The 21319-nt window shown below is 45.2% G+C and overlaps 1 protein-coding gene across 3 annotated transcripts in view; it reads left to right on the forward strand.

The window, feature by feature from the left end:
• Positions 1-21319, forward strand: part of LOC149848716 (signal recognition particle subunit SRP54, chloroplastic-like) — a 180695-nt gene that overhangs the window by 24385 nt on the left and 134991 nt on the right. For all 3 annotated transcript variants that reach the window (XM_089997091.1, XM_089997098.1, XM_089997107.1), the window contains exons 7-8: positions 6418-6543; positions 6985-7087. In XM_089997091.1, the coding sequence (XP_089853217.1) occupies positions 6418-6543; positions 6985-7087 (229 nt within the window). The remainder of the gene's footprint in view (positions 1-6417; positions 6544-6984; positions 7088-21319) is intronic.

Raw genomic sequence — 21319 nt, forward strand, 5'->3', positions numbered from 1 at the left:
GTATTTGTCAAAAGTACGGCTACGATGAAAGGAAAATTGTTCCACAAAAGAAACCCCAACAGATATTATCTGCAAAAGAATTAATACAACACAGCCTGGCAAGATAAGTCTTGAATTCACTTCAACAACATTTTTCATATTTCATGATGCAAGGTCATCTCGGATCTCTCGTCCGATCAACAAAGTACTTAACATGTTGTGCATGTCTAAAAGTACGCTATACTGAACCAGGGAGGTCTGTGGGCTTCTCAAAAGGAATACCCAACACACAACTTCATAACAATCCAAAGAATATAGGAGTGCTCATTTGGCACGATTCATCCTTAAAAGCCATAATGCCACATTAAGTCATTCACACAAGGCACATCACTATCAATCTTGCATCCAAAATTTATCTTAGTATCGACATGTGACACTAGATTGATAAATAAAGAATGGGTCCTTCAACAAAACCCCACTCATTCATATGCTCATGCTCTTGATTGGGGTTATTCGAATTGGGTCGCAACTCAAATCGGGGTTATAAAATATTTCTCCCAAGTGTGTGGACCTGGGAGGACCTATATGTGACTTCGAAATCCGACAGGACTTAAAACATAACTTTGCAAAAGCTGTGTATTTTGAAGAGCCCTGAGTTTGCAGAAGGAAATCCTCTTTAAAAGAACTATGACGCATAAGTGCAACTTCTAGTGTTTTGAAAACAAGTGATAACAGGATAGGCACAAGACTACATTTATGTAAGTACATATTTACCATGAGTGTGAGCATATGCAGGTTATAACATGTCAACAAACAACTCTCGACTTGCGATGCCGCACATTGAGGGAAAAGCACATAAGTAATACACGAGGTACCAAAACCATACATTGACCACTTAGATAGGCAAACACATAAGGTCATAAGTAATACATGAGACACGAAGTCGTACCTCACTCAAAGGAAACGTGCAGGCAAAAATATATGCAAGCAAACAAGAGCATAGGTATTGCACGAAGTACGAAACCACATCTCAAACTCATAAGCAACTATGCAAAATAATAATCGAAGAATGAAATTGTACCTCGACCCATGAGCATACAAACATGATAATACGCAATGCAGAAGCAATATAACTCTAAGCATATCTAGCATGACATCTTAATCATTTCAACTTAAATACGTTCATCAATTGCCCTTTGTGCGACTTTACCCTACCTCAGAATGTCGTGCAGCTGCGTGCGTCTACGGGTGTAGATGATACGAGGGTCGGGCCGTGGAGCGTGAACTGGACCCGTTGCGTAAATCTGCAAGAGTGTGAAATATTCAATTATGCTAATATAATTAATGGTGCGACGGGGGCAAGGGTAGAATTAGGCGACAGGGAGTGATCCTCCGACTGCCGACGACAACGGGGCGACAAGGAATGAGCCACTGTCAAAAACAGCGAGGCGGTAGGGGGCGAGCCCCCCGCAGACAGCACTGAAGCGGCAGGGGTCACACCCTTGTCGACAACACTGAAGCGGCAGGGGTCGCACCCCTGCCGACGACAGCGAAACGGCAGGGGGCTAGCCCCTGCCGACAGCAGCGAAGCGGCAGGAGGCTAGCCCCTGCCAATAGCACTGAAGCGACAGGGGTCGCACTTCTGCCGACGGCAGCGAAGCGGCAGGGGGCTAGCCCCTGCCGACAACACTGAAGCGGCAGGGGTCGCACCTCTGCCGACGGCAGCGAAGCGGCAGGGGGCTAGCCTCTGCCGACAACAACGAATCGCCAGGGGGCTAGCCCCTACCGACAGCACTAAAGCGGCAGGGGTCGCACCCCTGCCGACAACACTGAAACGGCAGGGGTCGCACCCCTGCCGACGACAGCGAATCGGCGGGGGGCTAGCCCCTGTCGACAGCACTGAAGCGGCAGGGGTCGCACCCCTGCCGACGGCAGCGAAGCGGCAGGGGGCTAGCCCTTGCCGACAGCACTGAAGCGGCAGGGGTCGCACCCCTGCCGACGGCAGCGAAGCGACAGAGGGCTAGCCCCTGCCGACAGCACTGAAGCGACAGGGGTCGCATCCCTGCCGACAGCAGCGAAGCGGCAGGGGGCTAGCCCCTACCGACAGCAACGAATCGGCAGGGGGCTAGCCCCTGCCGACAGCACTGAAACAGCAGGGGTCACGATTGGGTACGGTTTCGGTTTGGCCACCACTGAGACCCGCAACCCAAATCTTTAATGAAACCACCCCAAAATCTTTAATGAAACCACCCAGTTGGGCAATTTGGATCTGTCTAAGGATTCAAAATATTACAAGCTTTAAAATATTATTTTCTTAATACATTTGGTTTATTCTTCGATACGATCTTGTGGGTCTTTCATAGGTTAATATAGATCCATTTACGTTATCCAAAATTAACCTAAATTAATATGGATCCAAGATCCATTGTGCTTCGCCAATCCTTTTAATAAAATTCGGATCCAGAAATCCAAAGTTTTGATCCTACTCTGATTTAGAACTATGGATCCAAATGAATTATTATGGATTCAGCTAAATGTACATTGATCTTTATGGTTTCAATCCAAGGATCTAGATTAATATTGAAATTCTGATATCGAAGATCCAAATGCAATATTGTGGATCCGAACATCGCCTTAAGCTATACCAATTCCCACTAAAGTGTTGTAGAATTTTTTTTCCATTAAAATCCGATTTACTTCAAGGATCCAAATAGGTTATCCAAGATCCAATTACGAATAAATAATTAAAACAATAAAATATTCGTGTATCACCTTAATGACTTAAAAAAAAATTAAATTTATTTATTTGATAAAAATCACGGATATTACATTACCAATTACAGATTTCGAGAAGACGAACATATAGTGAGGTAATTAGGTTCAAGTCCACTGATCATAGTCCTGAGAATGGGCATACCATTCTCCAAATTAGAAACTATAACACCCAAATCCAAAAAGCCTCAAATCAGTGAATTGGGGTTCTTCTGGAATATTACGCCAAGAAAGAAATCGTGACAAAAAGACTTAAATTGGGTCTTTCCTGGATAGCGTACTCAACAAAGATACACCATAAAGTCACAGATGAATTCCACTGATCCTGTTTCTTAATAGGGAAAAATAAACAGTAGCAGGGAATAAAAAACCCACACTTGTATTTCGTGACTGCCAAAATCCTTCCAAGCAAGCCACATCGCAGAACCAAGAAACCCCTTTTTCCTTAACAAGATTCAGGACACAAGATACAAAATTTCCCCCTTTTCTTGACAAACCCTAACACAACTAAAATCAATCTATGCCCCGACAAGAAAAATCACAGAATCCCTACCTTTTTCCGATGACTGGAGGAGGAGAATGATGTGGCTGACGCTGGCTCTGCGAGAAATGCTCGGCCGAACTCCGAGGGTGCTGCAAGAAAAAGGGTCGTCGATGGCTTACAACATGTGGTCGGGAGGCTTGCTGACGACGGAGTTCCCGCCGGCGTGCGCAAGAACGATAGAGAGGGAGATTAATGGAGGGACAGAGGGAGTGAAACAAAGAGGGAGACGAGAGGTGAGGGTGGGAGAGAACGGAAGAGGCGATCTCCGAAGGGCGAGATCCTCTCGCCCTTTTAACGAGAGGCGACCCCCGACGGTTGTGCTCCGGCCCACCCCCTCCCATGCGCTATCAGTTAGGGTTCACACTGAACCCTAACTTCCTTTTTTTCTGTTTTTATCGTGCAACCCATATCGGGTTGCCTTTTCTTTTTATTTTTTTCATTATGCAGGGTGCGGGCCGGGTCTGGGTCCGAACTGCGACCCGCGACACTGGATCCGATCGCGATTTGGATCCGGATGTTTAGAAATGTTGATCCGGGTCGCGTAAATAACAGTGGATCAATGAGTTGGATCCATTTGGGTCCAACTGTGGATTCGACCCATCGTACCCAAATTTAATTAATATTTTTCTTACAATAAATAATATTAGTTATTTATTATATATACTTTAATACATATTTGCAGGTTTCTTATGGATCCAGGTAACGGATCCTAAGCCCAAATCATATAGAACCGCTTAAATTTTCTGGGTATTACACCTGCACCAGCCGAACGACTGACTTGGCAGGGCCCAGGTCAGCTCCTACCGAACCACCCAAACCTAGAAAATTATCAAAAACCAAAAATACTGTAGCAGTTTGCGAAAACCACGTATTCATGTTCTATATACATGCGCATACATAATCAGGTTCAGGCTGCAAGTGTAAGCAAGAGTTTATGTTGTACGTATATGGGAATAAGCATATTTCCATTTAGTTTAGCATGCAAGTGCAGCTTCATGATTTAAACATGCATGTGTGTCTATATTCACACTCAATAGGCTTTGCATATGTAGTTTCTCTTAAGTATGCATGCATACACATATCCAGAACCAAATATGCGTGGATGAGCAACTTACATTCAGGTATGCATAGGCTCATGATCAACCAAGCATGCTTACCCAGATTCACATTAAATTTTTTGTTTCATAAGAAAATAAATTTGCCATCGACGTACACCTTAGCATATTCATATAGCATCAACGAAAATTTTGTTTGAGTATAAAAGCAATCATAAACAGCAAGTATGCATGCTCATGCTTATTCTTGCATCATACCACCATGATTTTACAAACTCTAAATCTGGACCAGATTTGTGCATGTTATAAACATGAAAAATCTGTCCCGGTTTAAGGATCCACAAATAAGATCATCGAGTATACGTATATGCAGATTTACGATCAGATTTACATGAACATGCTGAATCATGTTTAAGAGTACATGTATATGCAGATTTACGATCAGATTTACATGAACATGCAGAATCTTGTTTAAGAGTACATATATATGCAGATTTACGATCAGATTTACATGAACATGATGTTTAAGAATACATGCACATAACGGGTTCCAATTTTTAAAAAGTCTTTCTAAAACCTATTATAGCCTTCTTAGGCATGAAAAAGGACTCCTTTAATAAGTCTTAAACATTCCTAAAATAAAAATTCATAATTAAATGGAATTAATTAATTAATAATTAATTAATTAATAATTAATTAATTAATAATTAATTAATTAATTAATAATTAATTAATTAATAATTAATTAATTAATTAATAATTAATAATTATCTAGAATTTTAAAAAATAGCCAAATTAACTTGGGAGACTTCTTAACCTTATTTAACTTCAAATTAAAGCTTTTAAATGAATTTAAAGCTATAAAATCGTTGAGCATGGATTTGGATCTGGATTCAGATCGGATCCAAGATCCAAATCCATCTTCTAAAATCCAAATAAAATTTGGACTGAACCAAATCTAGATTAATATGGGTCTTGGATAGAGTCCAAATCCATATTAATTCAAATCAAAACTATTGGATCCAGTCCAATCCAAGTCCGGATCCAAACCAATAAACTGCTTATTTTTGAAAAAAATACAATTTTCGGGCCAATCGAAACTCGAATTTCGAAAAGTAACATATCGTTGCGCTTTGCATTCTAAGACGCATCCGACGGTATATTACATGATTATAAATTCCGAATTTTGCTTGAAAATATCTCGAATTTCGCTCAAATTTAAAGGTTGAAAATAAATTTCTTTCTTACATTTTAAATGACTCGTTTAGACCTAGCTGATGAGACCTGGGCCAATCCCAGACTCAAAAGCATTGGTTTAATATCAAGGTTCAAACGATTTTTCTCCCGGACTTCGCCAAATTTTTGAAAAATCTGAAAATGACTAAGTATGAACATATGCGATATTACACAGTACACAAATGGTAATACACTATATTACATAACTCTTAACAAATATCATGTTATCTCCAATACCTTTTGAAAATATCATGATATTTTCATGAAACGATATTAAAGGTACTTATCATTATTTGTGAACACATCAGCAATTTGCAGTAGATTACATTGCTGTCAAGAAAATTGATCAAATTTAATGGGAATATTTTTTGAACTCATGTTTATAGATTCTTAACATTCTTCCTTTTTTTCTTCTTTTCTGCACTCTCACCTTCAACAACACTTAAATAATTGCAGTATTTTGACTGGCAGCTTCATGGCCTCAGTAAGGATTCATGTCTCTAGATGGATCGATTTTTACACAATGTTTGAAGCTGTCCTACCTGAGCTTAGTTCAGATCGCTCATACAGTACGCATTAGTGCTATTTGGTTGTTACCTTATTAAAAATCCGGCTTTGAATGCGAAGTGCATTTCAGTTGTCTAGGAAACGGTGAAGATTAAACAATATATATTTGTGTTAAAGGAGTCTGTTTAGAAAGTTCAGTTGCTTTTGTGATGCAGCAGTGTTGCCATCAATGACATCTTTGTATATTTTTGGTTATTCTGCTCTCTTTTTCCTTTTAGTAAATGGTTTTTTCATCTTCTTATTTAAGTCATAAGTCTGTGACAGGTGGATGTGCCTGTGTATGCGGTAGGAACCGATACCAAGCCATCAGATATAGCGAGGCAAGGCCTTGAAGAGGCAAAGAAGAAGAATATTGATGTTGTTATTGTGGATACTGCCGGAAGACTTCAGGTGTGCCCTCCAACACTTGATTTTTTAAGGGATTTTTTCCCTCTTGCTGTCTGTTTCTGGAATTGGTGCCTGAAATTTCCCAAGTTACCTATACTGTGTGTAGCTGTTGCATTTGGTAGTTAATTATGCTCATTAGGATATGCTATTCTTATCTCTCTTAGAGATGCACATAGCAGGAATTCCTCAAAAGATAGTGCTCTCTAGCATTCAACTAAGTTTTATCATTACAACATGAATTTTGATGTTCAAATGGAGTTCAGATTTGATAATTTCCAATCTGCGAAATTCAAATATTTCCAAAAGGATCCATGTCTTCTTCTAGTCTTATCACTGATGTATCCTTGGAAAGTTGGTCTACTGGCACACTGGATATTGCTTATTGGATTAGAACTATTGTTTGATCAGCAAACATCTGGTATTTATGGTGTCTTTCTTTACCAGATAGATAAATCCATGATGGATGAGCTGAAGGAAGTGAAACAAGCAGTCAAACCAACTGAAGTTTTGCTTGTGGTTGATGCAATGACTGGCCAAGAAGCTGCAGGTACCATAGCTACTTTTGTGTCATATATCCTATGAGGCCTGTAGCAAGTAAATCTGTAGAATTTCATGGTTTATTAACTTTATTTCCATAGTTCTTATGCATCCTATGTATAGCCGCAAATGGGTGATGGCCTATTTTAGTCATTAAAAATATTTTTAAGAGGCACATTGCAGGACTTTTTGCTTCATTTCTTCATTTGTATAACTTCAGATCTTTCTGTTTTTTTATGGTTCTCTGATCCTTGTTTAAACCATTTTCTGCATGGTTCACTTTATGTCATTGGGAGGAGACAACCTGATTGTAGGGTCCAGAGTACAGAGGAATCATGCCAAAGGCTTTTGTCATTTTGATAATTTTAGCAGGTTCTACATGGATATCAAAGCCAAAGAAGCATTACATGGGTTGTAGTTCCTACCTTCTTAGAATAGATAGGAAATAAAATTCTATGAAATGGGAATCTCTTCACCAACCTCTAAGGCCATCTATCCTTTCATTACTAACTTCACCCCTCTTGTTGGGATAACTTAAGGGAGTGTAAAGGGCAGCATAGATGGGCTAAGTGTGACCTTGTGCTCATGAATGCTTGCTTTCAAAACTAGGTATCTTTTGTTGACAAACCACGAATCACCCATCAATGTCATCTCCATTGTTAAAGTTTGCCTTGGGATGAGTGCCCTACAACTAAAGAGAAAAAGAAGAAGAAGAAGAACAACAACAACAACAACAACAACAACAACAACAACAAAGAGGATGGAGAAAATGCATGGTTGTGGCTGAATGTCCTTTTTATATTGTATTGTCATATCTTGAATTATCAATGCCCTTGTACGTTAGCATGAAGGACTACAACATATTAATAGGATAGATGCTTATAATACCCATCCTTAACATGCATTCAAATTATGCATGGGTTCTTAAGAAACATGGACAATTTGATTTTTTTTCTAGTGCCAACATCTTAACATGTTAAATGACGCCTCAAAATCAAGGCTGTCTTATTTGGTCATTTCCACTCCAAGAAAGTACTTGGGTCGGCCAGTCGGCGGGATCCGGTCGGCGGGCGTAGGCTGGACGAGCCTTCACCGGCGGTCGACGGGCCGCCATGAGTGGCAGGAAGGAAGGGGAACAAAGAAGAATAAAGGGGACTGAGCAGTCAGTGGGCTCAACTGCCTGACGATCGGATGTGACAACATGAGCACCACCCCATCCTTCTCTTCCTCTGTCGTTCTTCGTTGAAGCCCCTTCTGTGGTCGTCTTGTTCGTCCACCATGAGGGATGAGTGCAGAGACGAGAGGGAGAGGCGGCTGAGAGAAGATCTACGAAGGCTCTCTCCCTGGCAAGTACCTCTACAACAAGGCTCATGCGATAATAGAGTCGGATCCCCTGTAGGGTTAGGCGGTGGGGCCGAGAGGGAGAGGGAAACTCCGGTAGGGTCGGGCAGCGGGATCTCTAACAACGGAGGTTGTGGGTGCAACATGAGCGAAAGAGAGAAAGGTGGTGGTTCCCTCCATCGTGTTACGGTTGTCGGGAGACTCTATCTCACTGGAGGGGCCGCTGATGGCCTGGGGTTGCAGGTAGTGGAATTGCTTCCCACAATTGTTCCTCTCCTTGCGTGGGAGGCCCAATCGGCCAGGCAAGGGCCTAGTGCTGGCCAAATTCCAATTGGTGCTCTTGCACCGACCAGACATGTCCGGACGGTGCCCCCCCTACCATCTAGGGCCAACCCCGAGAAGATCCCCTCATCCTCTCTCTCTTCTTTCCCTTCCCAATCGGGTGGGAGAGAGAGAACTAGTTTTAATTAAAACCAGTTCTTTTCAAACGAGGACCAAAGTCCCAATTTGCACCCATCCGGGGCAAGTTTCGTCCTGTTTTTGACCGGTAATGGGGTGGCTCATACTGGTTCCCACGTCCAGAACCTGTAACACCCCAAAATTTCAACTTGTGATTTCGAAAAACCTTTCAAAGATTTAAAGTTTTCACTTTTAAAAGCGACAGCGGAAGACATTTAGAAAGGAGCACAAGTTAACAAATCCTGGGTACGTTAGCTGAAAAACCATCATTTCACATGAACAACTACTTAGAGGAATTGAGGAAATAAAGCAATAGATCATTAATAAAATCTGCAGTTTATTACAAAAATGAACATTTTTTCAATGTCCAATAATCTAAAAAAAAAATCCAAAACTCAGAGCCAAGACGCCAGCAGAAAGAAAAGAAATCTTAAGCCATGTTGCACCACGCCATCGGCCGCTTGTGAAATCCTACTCATCACCTGCCCATGAAATGGGTCAGTTTTATAACAAACCAGTAGGTGCATGAATAAATAAAGTAGAATAAAATAAAGCAGGACATTCATGAGATAAACAGTTTATCAAAACGACAAGTATAATTGTAATTTATTTTAACAAGTGTAACATATGCAAAGAGCTATTGTTTGGAACAAGTATATCGACAACATTTCAAGCAGTATAAGTCTTAGCCATCTACAACTATTTAAAAAGAAATATTCTTTAAGTTTTGATATTAACTGGCCTGTGGGTACGCACAGACGCGAAACGTAGAAACAACCAAGTTCAATCCGGGGGTTTATTATGTCAGGTGTTTTCGTTAACCCGGATGGCTGACTGAGTCCGCTCCTAAGGGGATGACTAGTGACCAAGAGAGTAAATCCCCAAAAGCATTCGTGGCCTATGGATGCATCCAATTTCTGCAGAAGTACCTGGGAGTTACCACCTAGGATAATTTATGGTAATCCCAATTCCTCTAACTCCGATGACTGGGGAAGCCGAGTCTTTTGCCCGTGGGGTGGTTGTTAACAACCTATCCATCGGAGTTTTTGTACCATCCATCATCTCTCTTAATGAACCGTGAAGGTCGAATGGGCACGACGAGGGTTTCTTAACCACCGCCCCATTCTACATGCTCTGGTCTGTTAGGCCCACTCGAGCATCTTGCCTGTGAAGGAGAGTTGTCAACTTTTATTTGATCTCAGCATTGTGTTATATGCACGCTTCGAGCTTGCCACAACCTCATTTTCCAAACATCGTAACACACATAGGACATACTTGTCCAAAAGTACGGTCGTACCTACCTAGAGGTACGACTACGATGAAAGGACAACATTTAATGTCTTGTGATTCTTTTGGTTTATACATCACATATATTGCTCTTTGAGCAATTGGCCTGTAGAGGCCGACATTATCTCATTTATATCAATAAAGTGTTGATTGCCCACTTCAAGGTACTCCATGACCTCTCGTAAAATTTATACCATACCTTCTTAAGGTCTGGTTACAATAGCAGTTTCGTGGGTTTCTCGATGGATGACCCATCACAGTATTTCATAAAAATCAGTAATATACTTTGCATGCTCAATTACTAAGAAGCAGGAAGTCTCAGACAAGTCCTGGGATTGCTGTGGATTCCATCATTTCTTCCGAGTAACCGACTCGGGATACACTTAGTTGCATGTAGCAACGCATAACTAGCTCGCAAGCTTTATAAGTAGACATTCATTCTCGAGGAGTCAGCCTTGCACGAGGAAACACCTCCTCCCAAGCTTTTAGTGTTTGTACCCCATTTCACACCTTTTCAAAAGGACAAAATATGGTACGTACACCTGCACACCCTACGAGGCTTGCCTGAGGGCGGCTACAAGTTTCATCATGAAATAATAACACGTCATATATAGTAAAATCATAACAGTGAGCAAGTACATAGACATAGTCATAGGCATTTCTGTAACGCCCCAAAATTTCAACTTTCAAACCTTTCATAAAACAGGCAAGAGACTAAAAGAATCTCTTTATTTCAGAGTTGGTTTAAGAAATAAGCGGAAGCCCATCCTTTTGTTAATTTTAGAAAGGCAAGTTGACCACTTTGGGCACGTTAGCTGAAGAACCAAAACATACAACCCATGCTACTTGAAAAAGGCACTTTCATTAAAAGAAGGTTCCAAAAGTACAAAATTCGGATGTCCCAAGGAAAATCCATTACAAGACCCAAAAACATCAGGACGCGAGCTAAGAGCAGGAAGAAGAGAGTCTTGAAACCATCTTGCCATCGCGCCATCGCCCGTGAAGTGCCTATTCATCACCTGTACCCATAGACTGGGTTAGTTTCGCTAAAGAAACTAGTAGGTGCACAAGATAGACTACAAGGAAACTGAATTATGTACATTTCATTCAGTAGGTTACGCAGTTTAAAGTAGATAAGCAGTTAAACAGGTAAGCAATGCAAGCAGATAAATAGTGCAAACGCGTATGTAGTGCAAGCGAATCAGTAGTGCAAGCGAGTCAATAGTGCAAGCGAGTGCAAGCGAGTCCAAGTGAGTCAGTAGTGCAAGCGAGTGCAAGTGAGTCCAAGTGAGTCAGTAGTGCAAGCGAGTGCAAGTGAGTCTCACTACTCAACAACCAGTGTGAACAGACTTTATGTTTCGATATTACTGGCCCGCGGGTACGCGCAGGCAAAACGTAGAAACAACTGAGACTAGTTCGGGCGTCTGTTATTCTATGTATTTGAATAACCCGAAAAGCTAGTTGAGTCCGCTCCAGAGGGACGGCTTTAGCCGAGAGAGGATTCCCCGAAGGAGGCAGTGCCACGGATGCATCCAACTTCTGCAGAAGTTTTGAGCTAACTATTGTAGCCCCTTTCCCCTAACTCCAATGACTGGGGAGGCCGGATCATTGCCCGTAGGGTGGTTGTTAACAACCTGTCCATTGGAGTTTGTACCGTCCTGTCCTCTCCCTTGACAGACCACTTGAAACGAACAGGTACGTTAGGGATTGCTTAACTAACGACCCACTCTATGCTGTAGTCTTTAAACCACTCAAGCATCTTGCCTGTGAAGGCGAATGTGAGGCCATTTATGTGATTTCAGCATTGTGCATTTCGCACTGTTCGTGGTCGCACGACCGTCTCATCCGATCATCGCAGTACTAGACGTGTCGTGCACGACTACAAGTACTCTAGGATGAAGGGGGTATAGCTCCTCAAAAGAAGCCTCAACAGGAGTGTTTCACAATGATGTAAAGTTTATCAACTTTACTATATCCTTTGAAACAGCAGTACCTTGTGCCAACATTATGCCTGCGATTTTCTAGAACCTCATCCGCTATCGGGGTATCTACATGCCTCGCATGACTCGACACCGGCCTCGATAGACGGGATACATGTTTCTCAACAGAACCTCCAACTCGTCTGCAGGACTGCATACTTAAGGAGTCAGGATCCTTGCAAGGTATCCCCCTCCTTAGACGAGGATGTAACGCTAGCTCCCATCTCAACTCTCGTCGCAAGAGAGAGAGGTGAATGCCTGAGGATGCCTTTAAGGCATATGCAAAGAGCAAAAACCTGTGCGGCATCTGCAATAGCAAAGCAGTAATAATACATACAAAAACAAGAGCCTAGGCGCAAAGCGCGGCGACAAGGTAAAGGCGGTAAGCAGAAGTGCGACACTGAACCTCGCCACGATGCGTGACGGCACATACAAACCATAAGCAAGAATGCAACACGAGATCTCGACGTGATACACGATGGTAAGTATAGACTGACATAAGGTAAAGGGCAAGGATCGTGAAACCGCGTCCTTGAGTTAAGTGCATACTCGTATAAATATATATATATATATATATATTTGTATATATATATATATATTCATTTTATTGATCGTTTTTAGTTTAATTGAACTTAATTCAATTATCCAAGTCTTTCGTACAATCTTCCCCTACCTTGGAGGGTTACGAGCTTGCCGACGTCTGCGGACGTACACAATTGACGGCTCGGGTCGCGGAGCGCGAATGAGATCCGTCGTAGCTGCGAATATGCGATATTAACATGCAAGCCCCGACAAAGCAAAAGCAAGGCAAAGACTCAACTTCTCCAATACATAGAGTTGGGGCCAACGGTCCCAAATGACTCAAAACCAAAAAGGATGGGGCAGGGCCAAATGAGCCTTGCCGCCCAAAGAGGGATGTAGTCAATGTGAGCAGATGACTCACGTTCACTAGGAATTCCTCGCTGGAGATCAACAATTGTAATAATCTGTCCCCCTTACGATGTAGCTTCCAAAGATTCCCCGGGTCTGTCGACCAAGGGTATAGGCTTGCGCACAAAAGGGGCAGGGGATCGGCCCCTACTGGCAAACAAAAAGGCAGGGGCCGATGGCCCCTGTTAGCAAACAGAAAGGCAGGGGCCAATGGCCCCTGCTGGCACACAGAAAGGCAAAGGCCGATGGCCCCTGCTGACAAACGAAAGGCAGGGGCCTATGCCCCTGCTGACCAAAGAAAGGCAGGGGCCATAGGCCCCTGCTGGCAAACAAAAGGCAGGGGCCTATGCCCCTGCTGACCAAAGAAAGGCAGGGGCCATAGGCCCCTGCTGGCAAACAAAAGGCAGGGGCCTATGCCCCTGCTGACGAAAGAAAGGCAGGGGCCATAGGCCCCTGCTGGCAAATGAAAGGCAGGGGCCTATGCCCCTGCTGACCAAAGAAAGGCAGGGGCCATAGGCCCCTGCTGGCAAACAAAAGGCAGGGGCCTATGCCCCTGCTGACGAAAGAAAGGCAGGGGCCATAGGCCCCTGCTGGCAAATGAAAGGCAGGGGCCGATGGCCCCCTGCTGGTGCAAAAGAAAGGCAGGGGCCATGGGCCCCTGCTGGCAAATGAAAGGCAGGGGCCGATGGCCCCTGCTGGCGCAACAAAAAGGGGCAGGGAGGAGGGGCTCGACCCCTCCCCTGCCGTAGCAGAGAGCAGGGAAGAGGGGCCCAGCCCCTCCCCTGCCGTACGGAAGTAGGGAGGGGGCTTCGCCCCTCGCCTGCCGTACGAAAGCAGGGAGGAGGCTCAGCCCTCCCCTCCCTGTGCAACGAAGAACCGAGGGGGGGGGAGGAATGGGAGAGAGAGAGAGAGAGAGAGAGAGAGAGAGAGAGAGAGAGAGAGAGAGACGGAAAAAAAAAGGGAGAAGAAGAGGAGGGAGAACGTACCTGGTGGTCGGCGGCGGCGGCGGAGAGAGGTCGCAAATGGCGGCAGCAGACGAGCGAGGGAGAGTCGGGAGGCGGTGAGGGAGAAGAGACAGCGAGGGGGAGGGTTTCGTATTTGAAACCCCCCCTGCCTTATCTTTTTAAAGGCACGAGGGAGGCGGTGCCTCCATTGGGTCCGGGTCGGGTCCGGGTCCGGATCCGACCCGAATCCTAACCATTTTTTTTTTTTTTAACGGGTTGTTACATCCTACCCTCCTTAAAAATAATTTCGTCCGCGAAATTTTTATTCCTTACACTGGTCAAAATACAAGTCAGGGTATTTTTCCCTGATATCCGACTCGGGCTCCCATGTACATTCATTTATTCCATGGTGTTGCCAACGTACTTTTACAAGAGAAATCGTCTTCGATCTGAGCACTTGGTCTCGACGGTCAACGATTGCCACTGGTCTTTCCTCGAACGTCAAGTCCTTTTGGATATCCACATCATCATAATGAATGATGTGTGATGGGTCGTGAACGTATCTTCTCAGCATAGATACGTGGAAGACGTCGTGGATCTGAGCGTACTGAGGAGGCAGCGCAACACGATAAGCCGCCTCACCGATCCGATCCAGGATCTCAAAAGGTCCGACGAACCGGGGACTCAGCTTTCCTTTCTTCCCAAAACGGAAAACGCTCTTTGTAGGAGATACCTTAACAAAAACCATATCTCCTGTTGAGAACTCCAGCTCTCTACGTCGACGATCAACGTAACACTTCTGCCGACTCTGCGCGGTACGCAAACGTTCCCTGATCATCTGCACTTGCTGAGTATAGTGCTGTAGCACTATAGGTGAATCTAACATCCGCTCACCAACCTCATCCCAGTAAACAGGTGATCGACAAGGCTTCCCGTACAAAGCTTCGTACGGGGCCATACCGATACTCGCATGATAACTATTATTGTACGCGAATTCTGCCAACCCGGTATGAGAGTCCCATTCTCCCTTCCAGTCTAACATGCACGCTCGCAGCATGTCCTCCAAAGTCTGAATCGTGCGTTCAGATTGTCCGTCGGTCTGAGGGTGGAAAGCGGTGCTGAATTTCAGTTTCGTGCCCAAGGCCAACTGCAGTTGTCCCCAAAACCTGGAGGTGAACCTCGGGTCACGATCGGAGATGATTGACACAGGAACACCGTGCAATCTCACAATCTCCCTGACATAGAGATCTGCCAAGCTGTCCAGGGACTGACTGAGCCGAATAGGGAGGAAATGCGCCGATTTAGTGAGTCGATCCACGATCACCCAAATCGCATCGTGTTTCCTCCGCGTCCTTGGCAAACCAACGATGAAGTCCATCGTGATGTCCTCCCACTTCCATTGTGGAATCTCCATCTGCTGCATCACTCCGCCTGGTCGCTGGTGCTCGATCTTAACCTGTTGGCAAGTCAAACACTTCGAAACGTATTCGGCTACGTCCCGCTTCATTCCACTCCACCAATATCTGCGCTGCAAATCTTTGAACATCTTTGTGCCGCCCGGGTGAATCGTGTACCTGGACTTGTGGGCTTCAGCGAGAATCTCATCTCTCAAAATAGGGTCTTTTGGCACCCAGAGACGATCCTTACGCCATACACCTCCTTCCTCACTCAGACGAAAGGGGGTATCGGCCCGCTGCGCTAGAGCCTTCAGCTTTTCGTACTGCTCATCGCTCTTTTGACTAACAAAGATCCTAGATAATAGCTCAGGTTGAGCTACCATGCTGGAAAGACTGATCGAAACTGGAGTGACTGCAAACGGTTCCCACGATATCAAATCCTTGATCAGCTTCCACCCCGCAAATAACAAATTAACGGAAACGCTGGGAGACTTGCGGCTCAGAGCGTCGGCCACAACGTTCGCTTTTCCCGGGTGGTAGGACAAGGTAAAGTCGTAATCCTTGAGGAATTCCAGCCAACGCCGCTGCCTCATATTCAGCTCCTTCTGTGAGAACAAATATTTTAGGCTCTTATGATCTGTAAAAGCCTCGAACCGCTCCCCATACAAATAGTGCCGCCATATCTTCAATGCGAAGACCACCGCTGCTAACTCCAAATCATGAGTCGGATAATTCTTCTCATGTATTTTAAGTTGGCGCGATGCATAGGCGATCACTCTATCGTTCTGCATTAAGACGCAACCCAAGCCTGTCCCGGAAGCGTCGGTGTAAATCACGAAGCCGCCTTGACCCGAAGGTAAGGCCAAAATAGGAGCAGTCGTAAGACGTTCCTTCAACATCAGAAAACTGTTCTCGCACATGTCGTCCCACACGAACCTAGCTTCTTTCTTCAGGAGTTGCGTCAAGGGTAGAGAGATCTTAGAAAAGTCCTGGATAAATCTTCGATAATACCCAGCTAATCCAAGAAAACTCCGAATGTCACGAACATTCCTCGGTTGCTGCCAACTGAGTACAGCCTCGACTTTCGCTGGATCCACGGACACACCTTCCTTGGAGATGACATGTCCCAAAAACATGATCTCCTCGAGCCAAAACTCGCACTTAGAGTACTTAGCGTACAAACGCTCCTTTCGCAAAGTTTCGAGAATAACTCTCAAGTGCTCACGATGTTGCTCCCAGCTATCGGAATACACCAAGATGTCGTCAATGAACACGATCACGAAGGTGTCCAAGAAGGGTTTGAACACCCTATTCATGAGATCCATGAACGCTGCAGGAGCGTTAGTGAGTCCGAAGGGCATGACCGTAAATTCGTAATGCCCATACCTGGTCCGGAAGGCCGTCTTGGAGATATCATCTCCCTTAATTCTGAGTTGATGATACCCAGATCTAAGGTCGATCTTTGAGAAGATCTTGGCCCTCTGCAACTGATCGAACAGATCCTCGATGCGTGGCAACGGGTACTTATTCTTTATTGTCGCCTGGTTGAGCATCCGATAGTCGATGCACAATCGCAAAGACCCGTCTTTCTTCTTCACAAACAAGACAGGAGCTCCCCAAGGCGAGACGCTGGGGCGGATGAATCCCTGATCCATCAACTCCTGCAACTGCTTCTTGAGCTCTTCGAGCTCGGCTGGTGCCATCCGATATGGAGCCTTAGAAATTGGCGCAGTACCCGGCAGCAACTCGATGTTGAACTGCACCTCACGAGGTGGAGGAAGGCCTGGCAGTTCCTCCGGGAAGACGTCTGGAAAATCTCGCACAACCTCCAAGTCTCCCATCGAGACTCGCGTCGGCTCGGACTGGACGACACTAACCAGAAAGGCAGTGCATCCCTTCCTGAGGTAGCTTTGCGCCTTCAGCGACGATATCAACTTGCTTGCCCGAACAGGTTTCACGATCTTGAATTCCACCTTGGGCATTCCCGGGGGAGACAAAACAATCTTGCTATCTCTGCAAAAAATCTTGGCATGATACTTGTGCAGCCAATCCATGCCTAGGATGACGTCAAATTCCGTCATCTCTAGCAGGATAGCACAAACCGGTAAATGCCAATCTGCCAGGACTACGTCCAACTCTGGTACGTAGGTCGCACAAACAGTATTTTTTCCAATCGGGTTATACACTTCAAGGGTATTATGTAAGGGTTTTACAGGTACGCGCAAAAACTCGGCAAAATTTACCGAAATAAAAGAGTGTGTGGCACCACAATCAAAAAGCACAAAAGCCGCTTGGTTAGCGACAAAAAGGGTACCTTGCACTAGGTCGCCCTTGGTCAGCTGCTCGGCCTTGGCTGAGTAGACGCGTCCCGGTGCCCTCCTTTGACCGCTCGCCTGCGGTTGCGGCGTCTGATACTGCTGTTGGGACTGTGGTGGCCGAAGGAGCAGAGGTGCTCCGCTGGTCTGCCTGGCGTCGTCAGCCGCCTTTTTGCGACAGTCGCGCGCGTAGTGGCCCATCTTGCCACAATACAGGCATCCGCCTGTGTCGAGCGGGCACGCCTGCCCGATGTGGGATCGACCGCACCTGGGGCACACATTGCTCGTCTGCTGCCTGGCTGGAGGGTTGCCCTGAGGCCGCTGACGCTTCGAAGGAGGATATCGTCTCCTTCCTCCTTCGCTCTTCATAGGAAGGAACGATCGTTTGCCTGGGTCACCGGAAGGTGTCTTCGGCTCACCACCCGTAGCGGGTGGCCTCCTGCCCTGTGTACTCTTAGTGCGCTCCCAGGCCTCACTCAGGAGGGTGGCAGCAGCAACTGCCGCAGAGAAGGTCGAGGGCATGCTGGTTAGGACCCGATGCATGAGCCCCTCCTTTATCCCCCGAACAAACTTTCCTGCTCGCTCGCGATCATCCGCGAACAGGTTGGGACAATAGGGTTCTAAGCGCTGGAATTTGGCGATATAATCCGTCAAACTCGAATTGCCTTGGCTGAGCTCCAAGAACTCCACCTTCTTCTTCTCCCTCGCATGAGGCGGGAAGTAGTTCCCCAAGAAAGCCTTTCCAAAAGCTTCCCAAGGAATGGGCGAAATTCCCGAAAACTGCATACTCCGGGCCATGTCCCACCAACTGCGGGCATTCTCCTTCAGCCTAAAGGTCCCGAATAACGTCTTCTTGTCATCGGGCACTGACAAGACCTCGAACACTCGTTCCACCTCCTTCACCCAGTTATCGGCCATGTCTGGGTCGGGCTTGCCATCGAAGGTCGGGGGGTCAAGCTTCAGGAATTTCTCATACGTCACTGCGGTATGCGGCTTCGGCTCAGAAACGGGCGCTGGTTCCCTTTGAGAACGAATCTGGTCTCGCATAGCCGCTGCTAGGGAACTTATGGAATCCAACACGAATCCCCGCTGATCTGACCAATCGTCAGCAGACCCTTCATTCGAGTTTCTTGCCATCCTTGGAGTAAACAAGGAATACCAATAATTAGAATTTTCAGGAGGCTCGAAATAAGCCAGAAACATAAGTACTATTCATGTTTAACATGAGTAGTTTAGGAAAACCCAGCAATGCTGGTACATAAGCAGAACGCGTCAAGCCTCTTAGCTTAACAATGCAAAAAAAACACCTACTAAGCAAAAAGAAAGGTATACTCACAGCGCGATGCGGATGCTCAATGGTCAAGAATCCTTACTTCCCTTAGCTCTGATACCAAGATGTAACGCCCCAAAATTTCAACTTTCAAACCTTTCATAAAACAGGCAAGAGACTAAAAGAATCTCTTTATTTCAGAGTTGGTTTAAGAAATAAGCGGAAGCCCATCCTTTTGTTAATTTTAGAAAGGCAAGTTGACCACTTTGGGCACGTTAGCTGAAGAACCAAAACATACAACCCATGCTACTTGAAAAAGGCACTTTCATTAAAAGAAGGTTCCAAAAGTACAAAATTCGGATGTCCCAAGGAAAATCCATTACAAGACCCAAAAACATCAGGACGCGAGCTAAGAGCAGGAAGAAGAGAGTCTTGAAACCATCTTGCCATCGCGCCATCGCCCGTGAAGTGCCTATTCATCACCTGTACCCATAGATTGGGTTAGTTTCGCTAAAGAAACTAGTAGGTGCACAAGATAGACTACAAGGAAACTGAATTATGTACATTTCATTCAGTAAGTTACGCAGTTTAAAGTAGATAAGCAGTTAAACAGGTAAGCAATGCAAGCAGATAAATAGTGCAAACGCGTATGTAGTGCAAGCGAATCAGTAGTGCAAGCGAGTCAATAGTGCAAGCGAGTGCAAGCGAGTCCAAGTGAGTCAGTAGTGCAAGCGAGTGCAAGTGAGTCCAAGTTAGTCAGTAGTGCAAGCGAGTGCAAGTGAGTCTCACTACTCAACAACCAGTGTGAACAGACTTTATGTTTCGATATTACTGGCCCGCGGGTACGCGCAGGCAAAACGTAGAAACAACTGAGACTAGTTCGGGTGTTTGTTATTCTATGTATTTGAATAACCCGAAAAGCTAGTTGAGTCCGCTCCAGAGGGACGGCTTTAGCCGAGAGAGGATTCCCCGAAGGAGGCAGTGCCACGGATGCATCCAACTTCTGCAGAAGTTTTGAGCTAACTATTGTAGCCCCTTTCCCCTAACTCCAATGACTGGGGAGGCCGGATCATTGCCCGTAGGGTGGTTGTTAACAACCTGTCCATTGGAGTTTGTACCGTCCTGTCCTCTCCCTTGACAGACCACTTGAAACGAACAGGTACGTTAGGGGTTGCTTAACTAACGACCCACTCTATGCTGTAGTCTTTAAACCACTCAAGCATCTTGCCTGTGAAGGCGAATGTGAGGCCATTTATGTGATTTCAGCATTGTGCATTTCGCACTGTTCGTGGTCGCACGACCGTCTCATCCGATCATCGCAGTACTAGACGTGTCGTGCACGACTACAAGTACTCTAGGATGAAGGGGGTATAGCTCCTCAAAAGAAGCCTCAACAGGAGTGTTTCACAAGGATGTAAAGTTTATCAACTTTACTATATCCTTTGAAACAGCAGTACCTTGTGCCAACATTATGCCTGCGATTTTCTAGAACCTCATCCGCTATCGGGGTATCTACATGCCTCGCATGACTCGACACCGGCCTCGATAGACGGGATACATGTTTCTCAACAGAACCTCCAACTCGTCTGCAGGACTGCATACTTAAGGAGTCAGGATCCTTGCAAGGTATCCCCCTCCTTAGACGAGGATGTAACGCTAGCTCCCATCTCAACTCTCGTCGCAAGAGAGAGAGGTGAATGCCTGAGGATGCCTTTAAGGCATATGCAAAGAGCAAAAACCTGTGCGGCATCTGCAATAGCAAAGCAGTAATAATACATACAAAAACAAGAGCCTAGGCGCAAAGCGCGGCGACAAGGTAAAGGCGGTAAGCAGAAGTGCGACACTGAACCTCGCCACGATGCGTGACGGCACATACAAACCATAAGCAAGAATGCAACACGAGATCTCGACGTGATACACGATGGTAAGTATAGACTGACATAAGGTAAAGGGCAAGGATCGTGAAACCACGTCCTTGAGTTAAGTGCATACTCGTATAAATATATATATATATATATATATATATATATATATATATATATATATATATATATATTTGTATATATATATATATATTCATTTTATTGATCGTTTTTAGTTTAATTGAACTTAATTCAATTATCCAAGTCTTTCGTACAATCTTCCCCTACCTTGGAGGGTTACGAGCTTGCCGACGTCTGCGGACGTACACAATTGACGGCTCGGGTCGCGGAGCGCGAATGAGATCCGTCGTAGCTGCGAATATGCGATATTAACATGCAAGCCCCGACAAAGCAAAAGCAAGGCAAAGACTCAACTTCTCCAATACATAGAGTTGGGG

Source organism: Nuphar pumila, chromosome 1 (assembly GCF_984573655.1).
Source record: "Nuphar pumila chromosome 1, dmNupPumi1.hap1.1, whole genome shotgun sequence".
Lineage (NCBI taxonomy): Eukaryota > Viridiplantae > Streptophyta > Magnoliopsida > Nymphaeales > Nymphaeaceae > Nuphar > Nuphar pumila.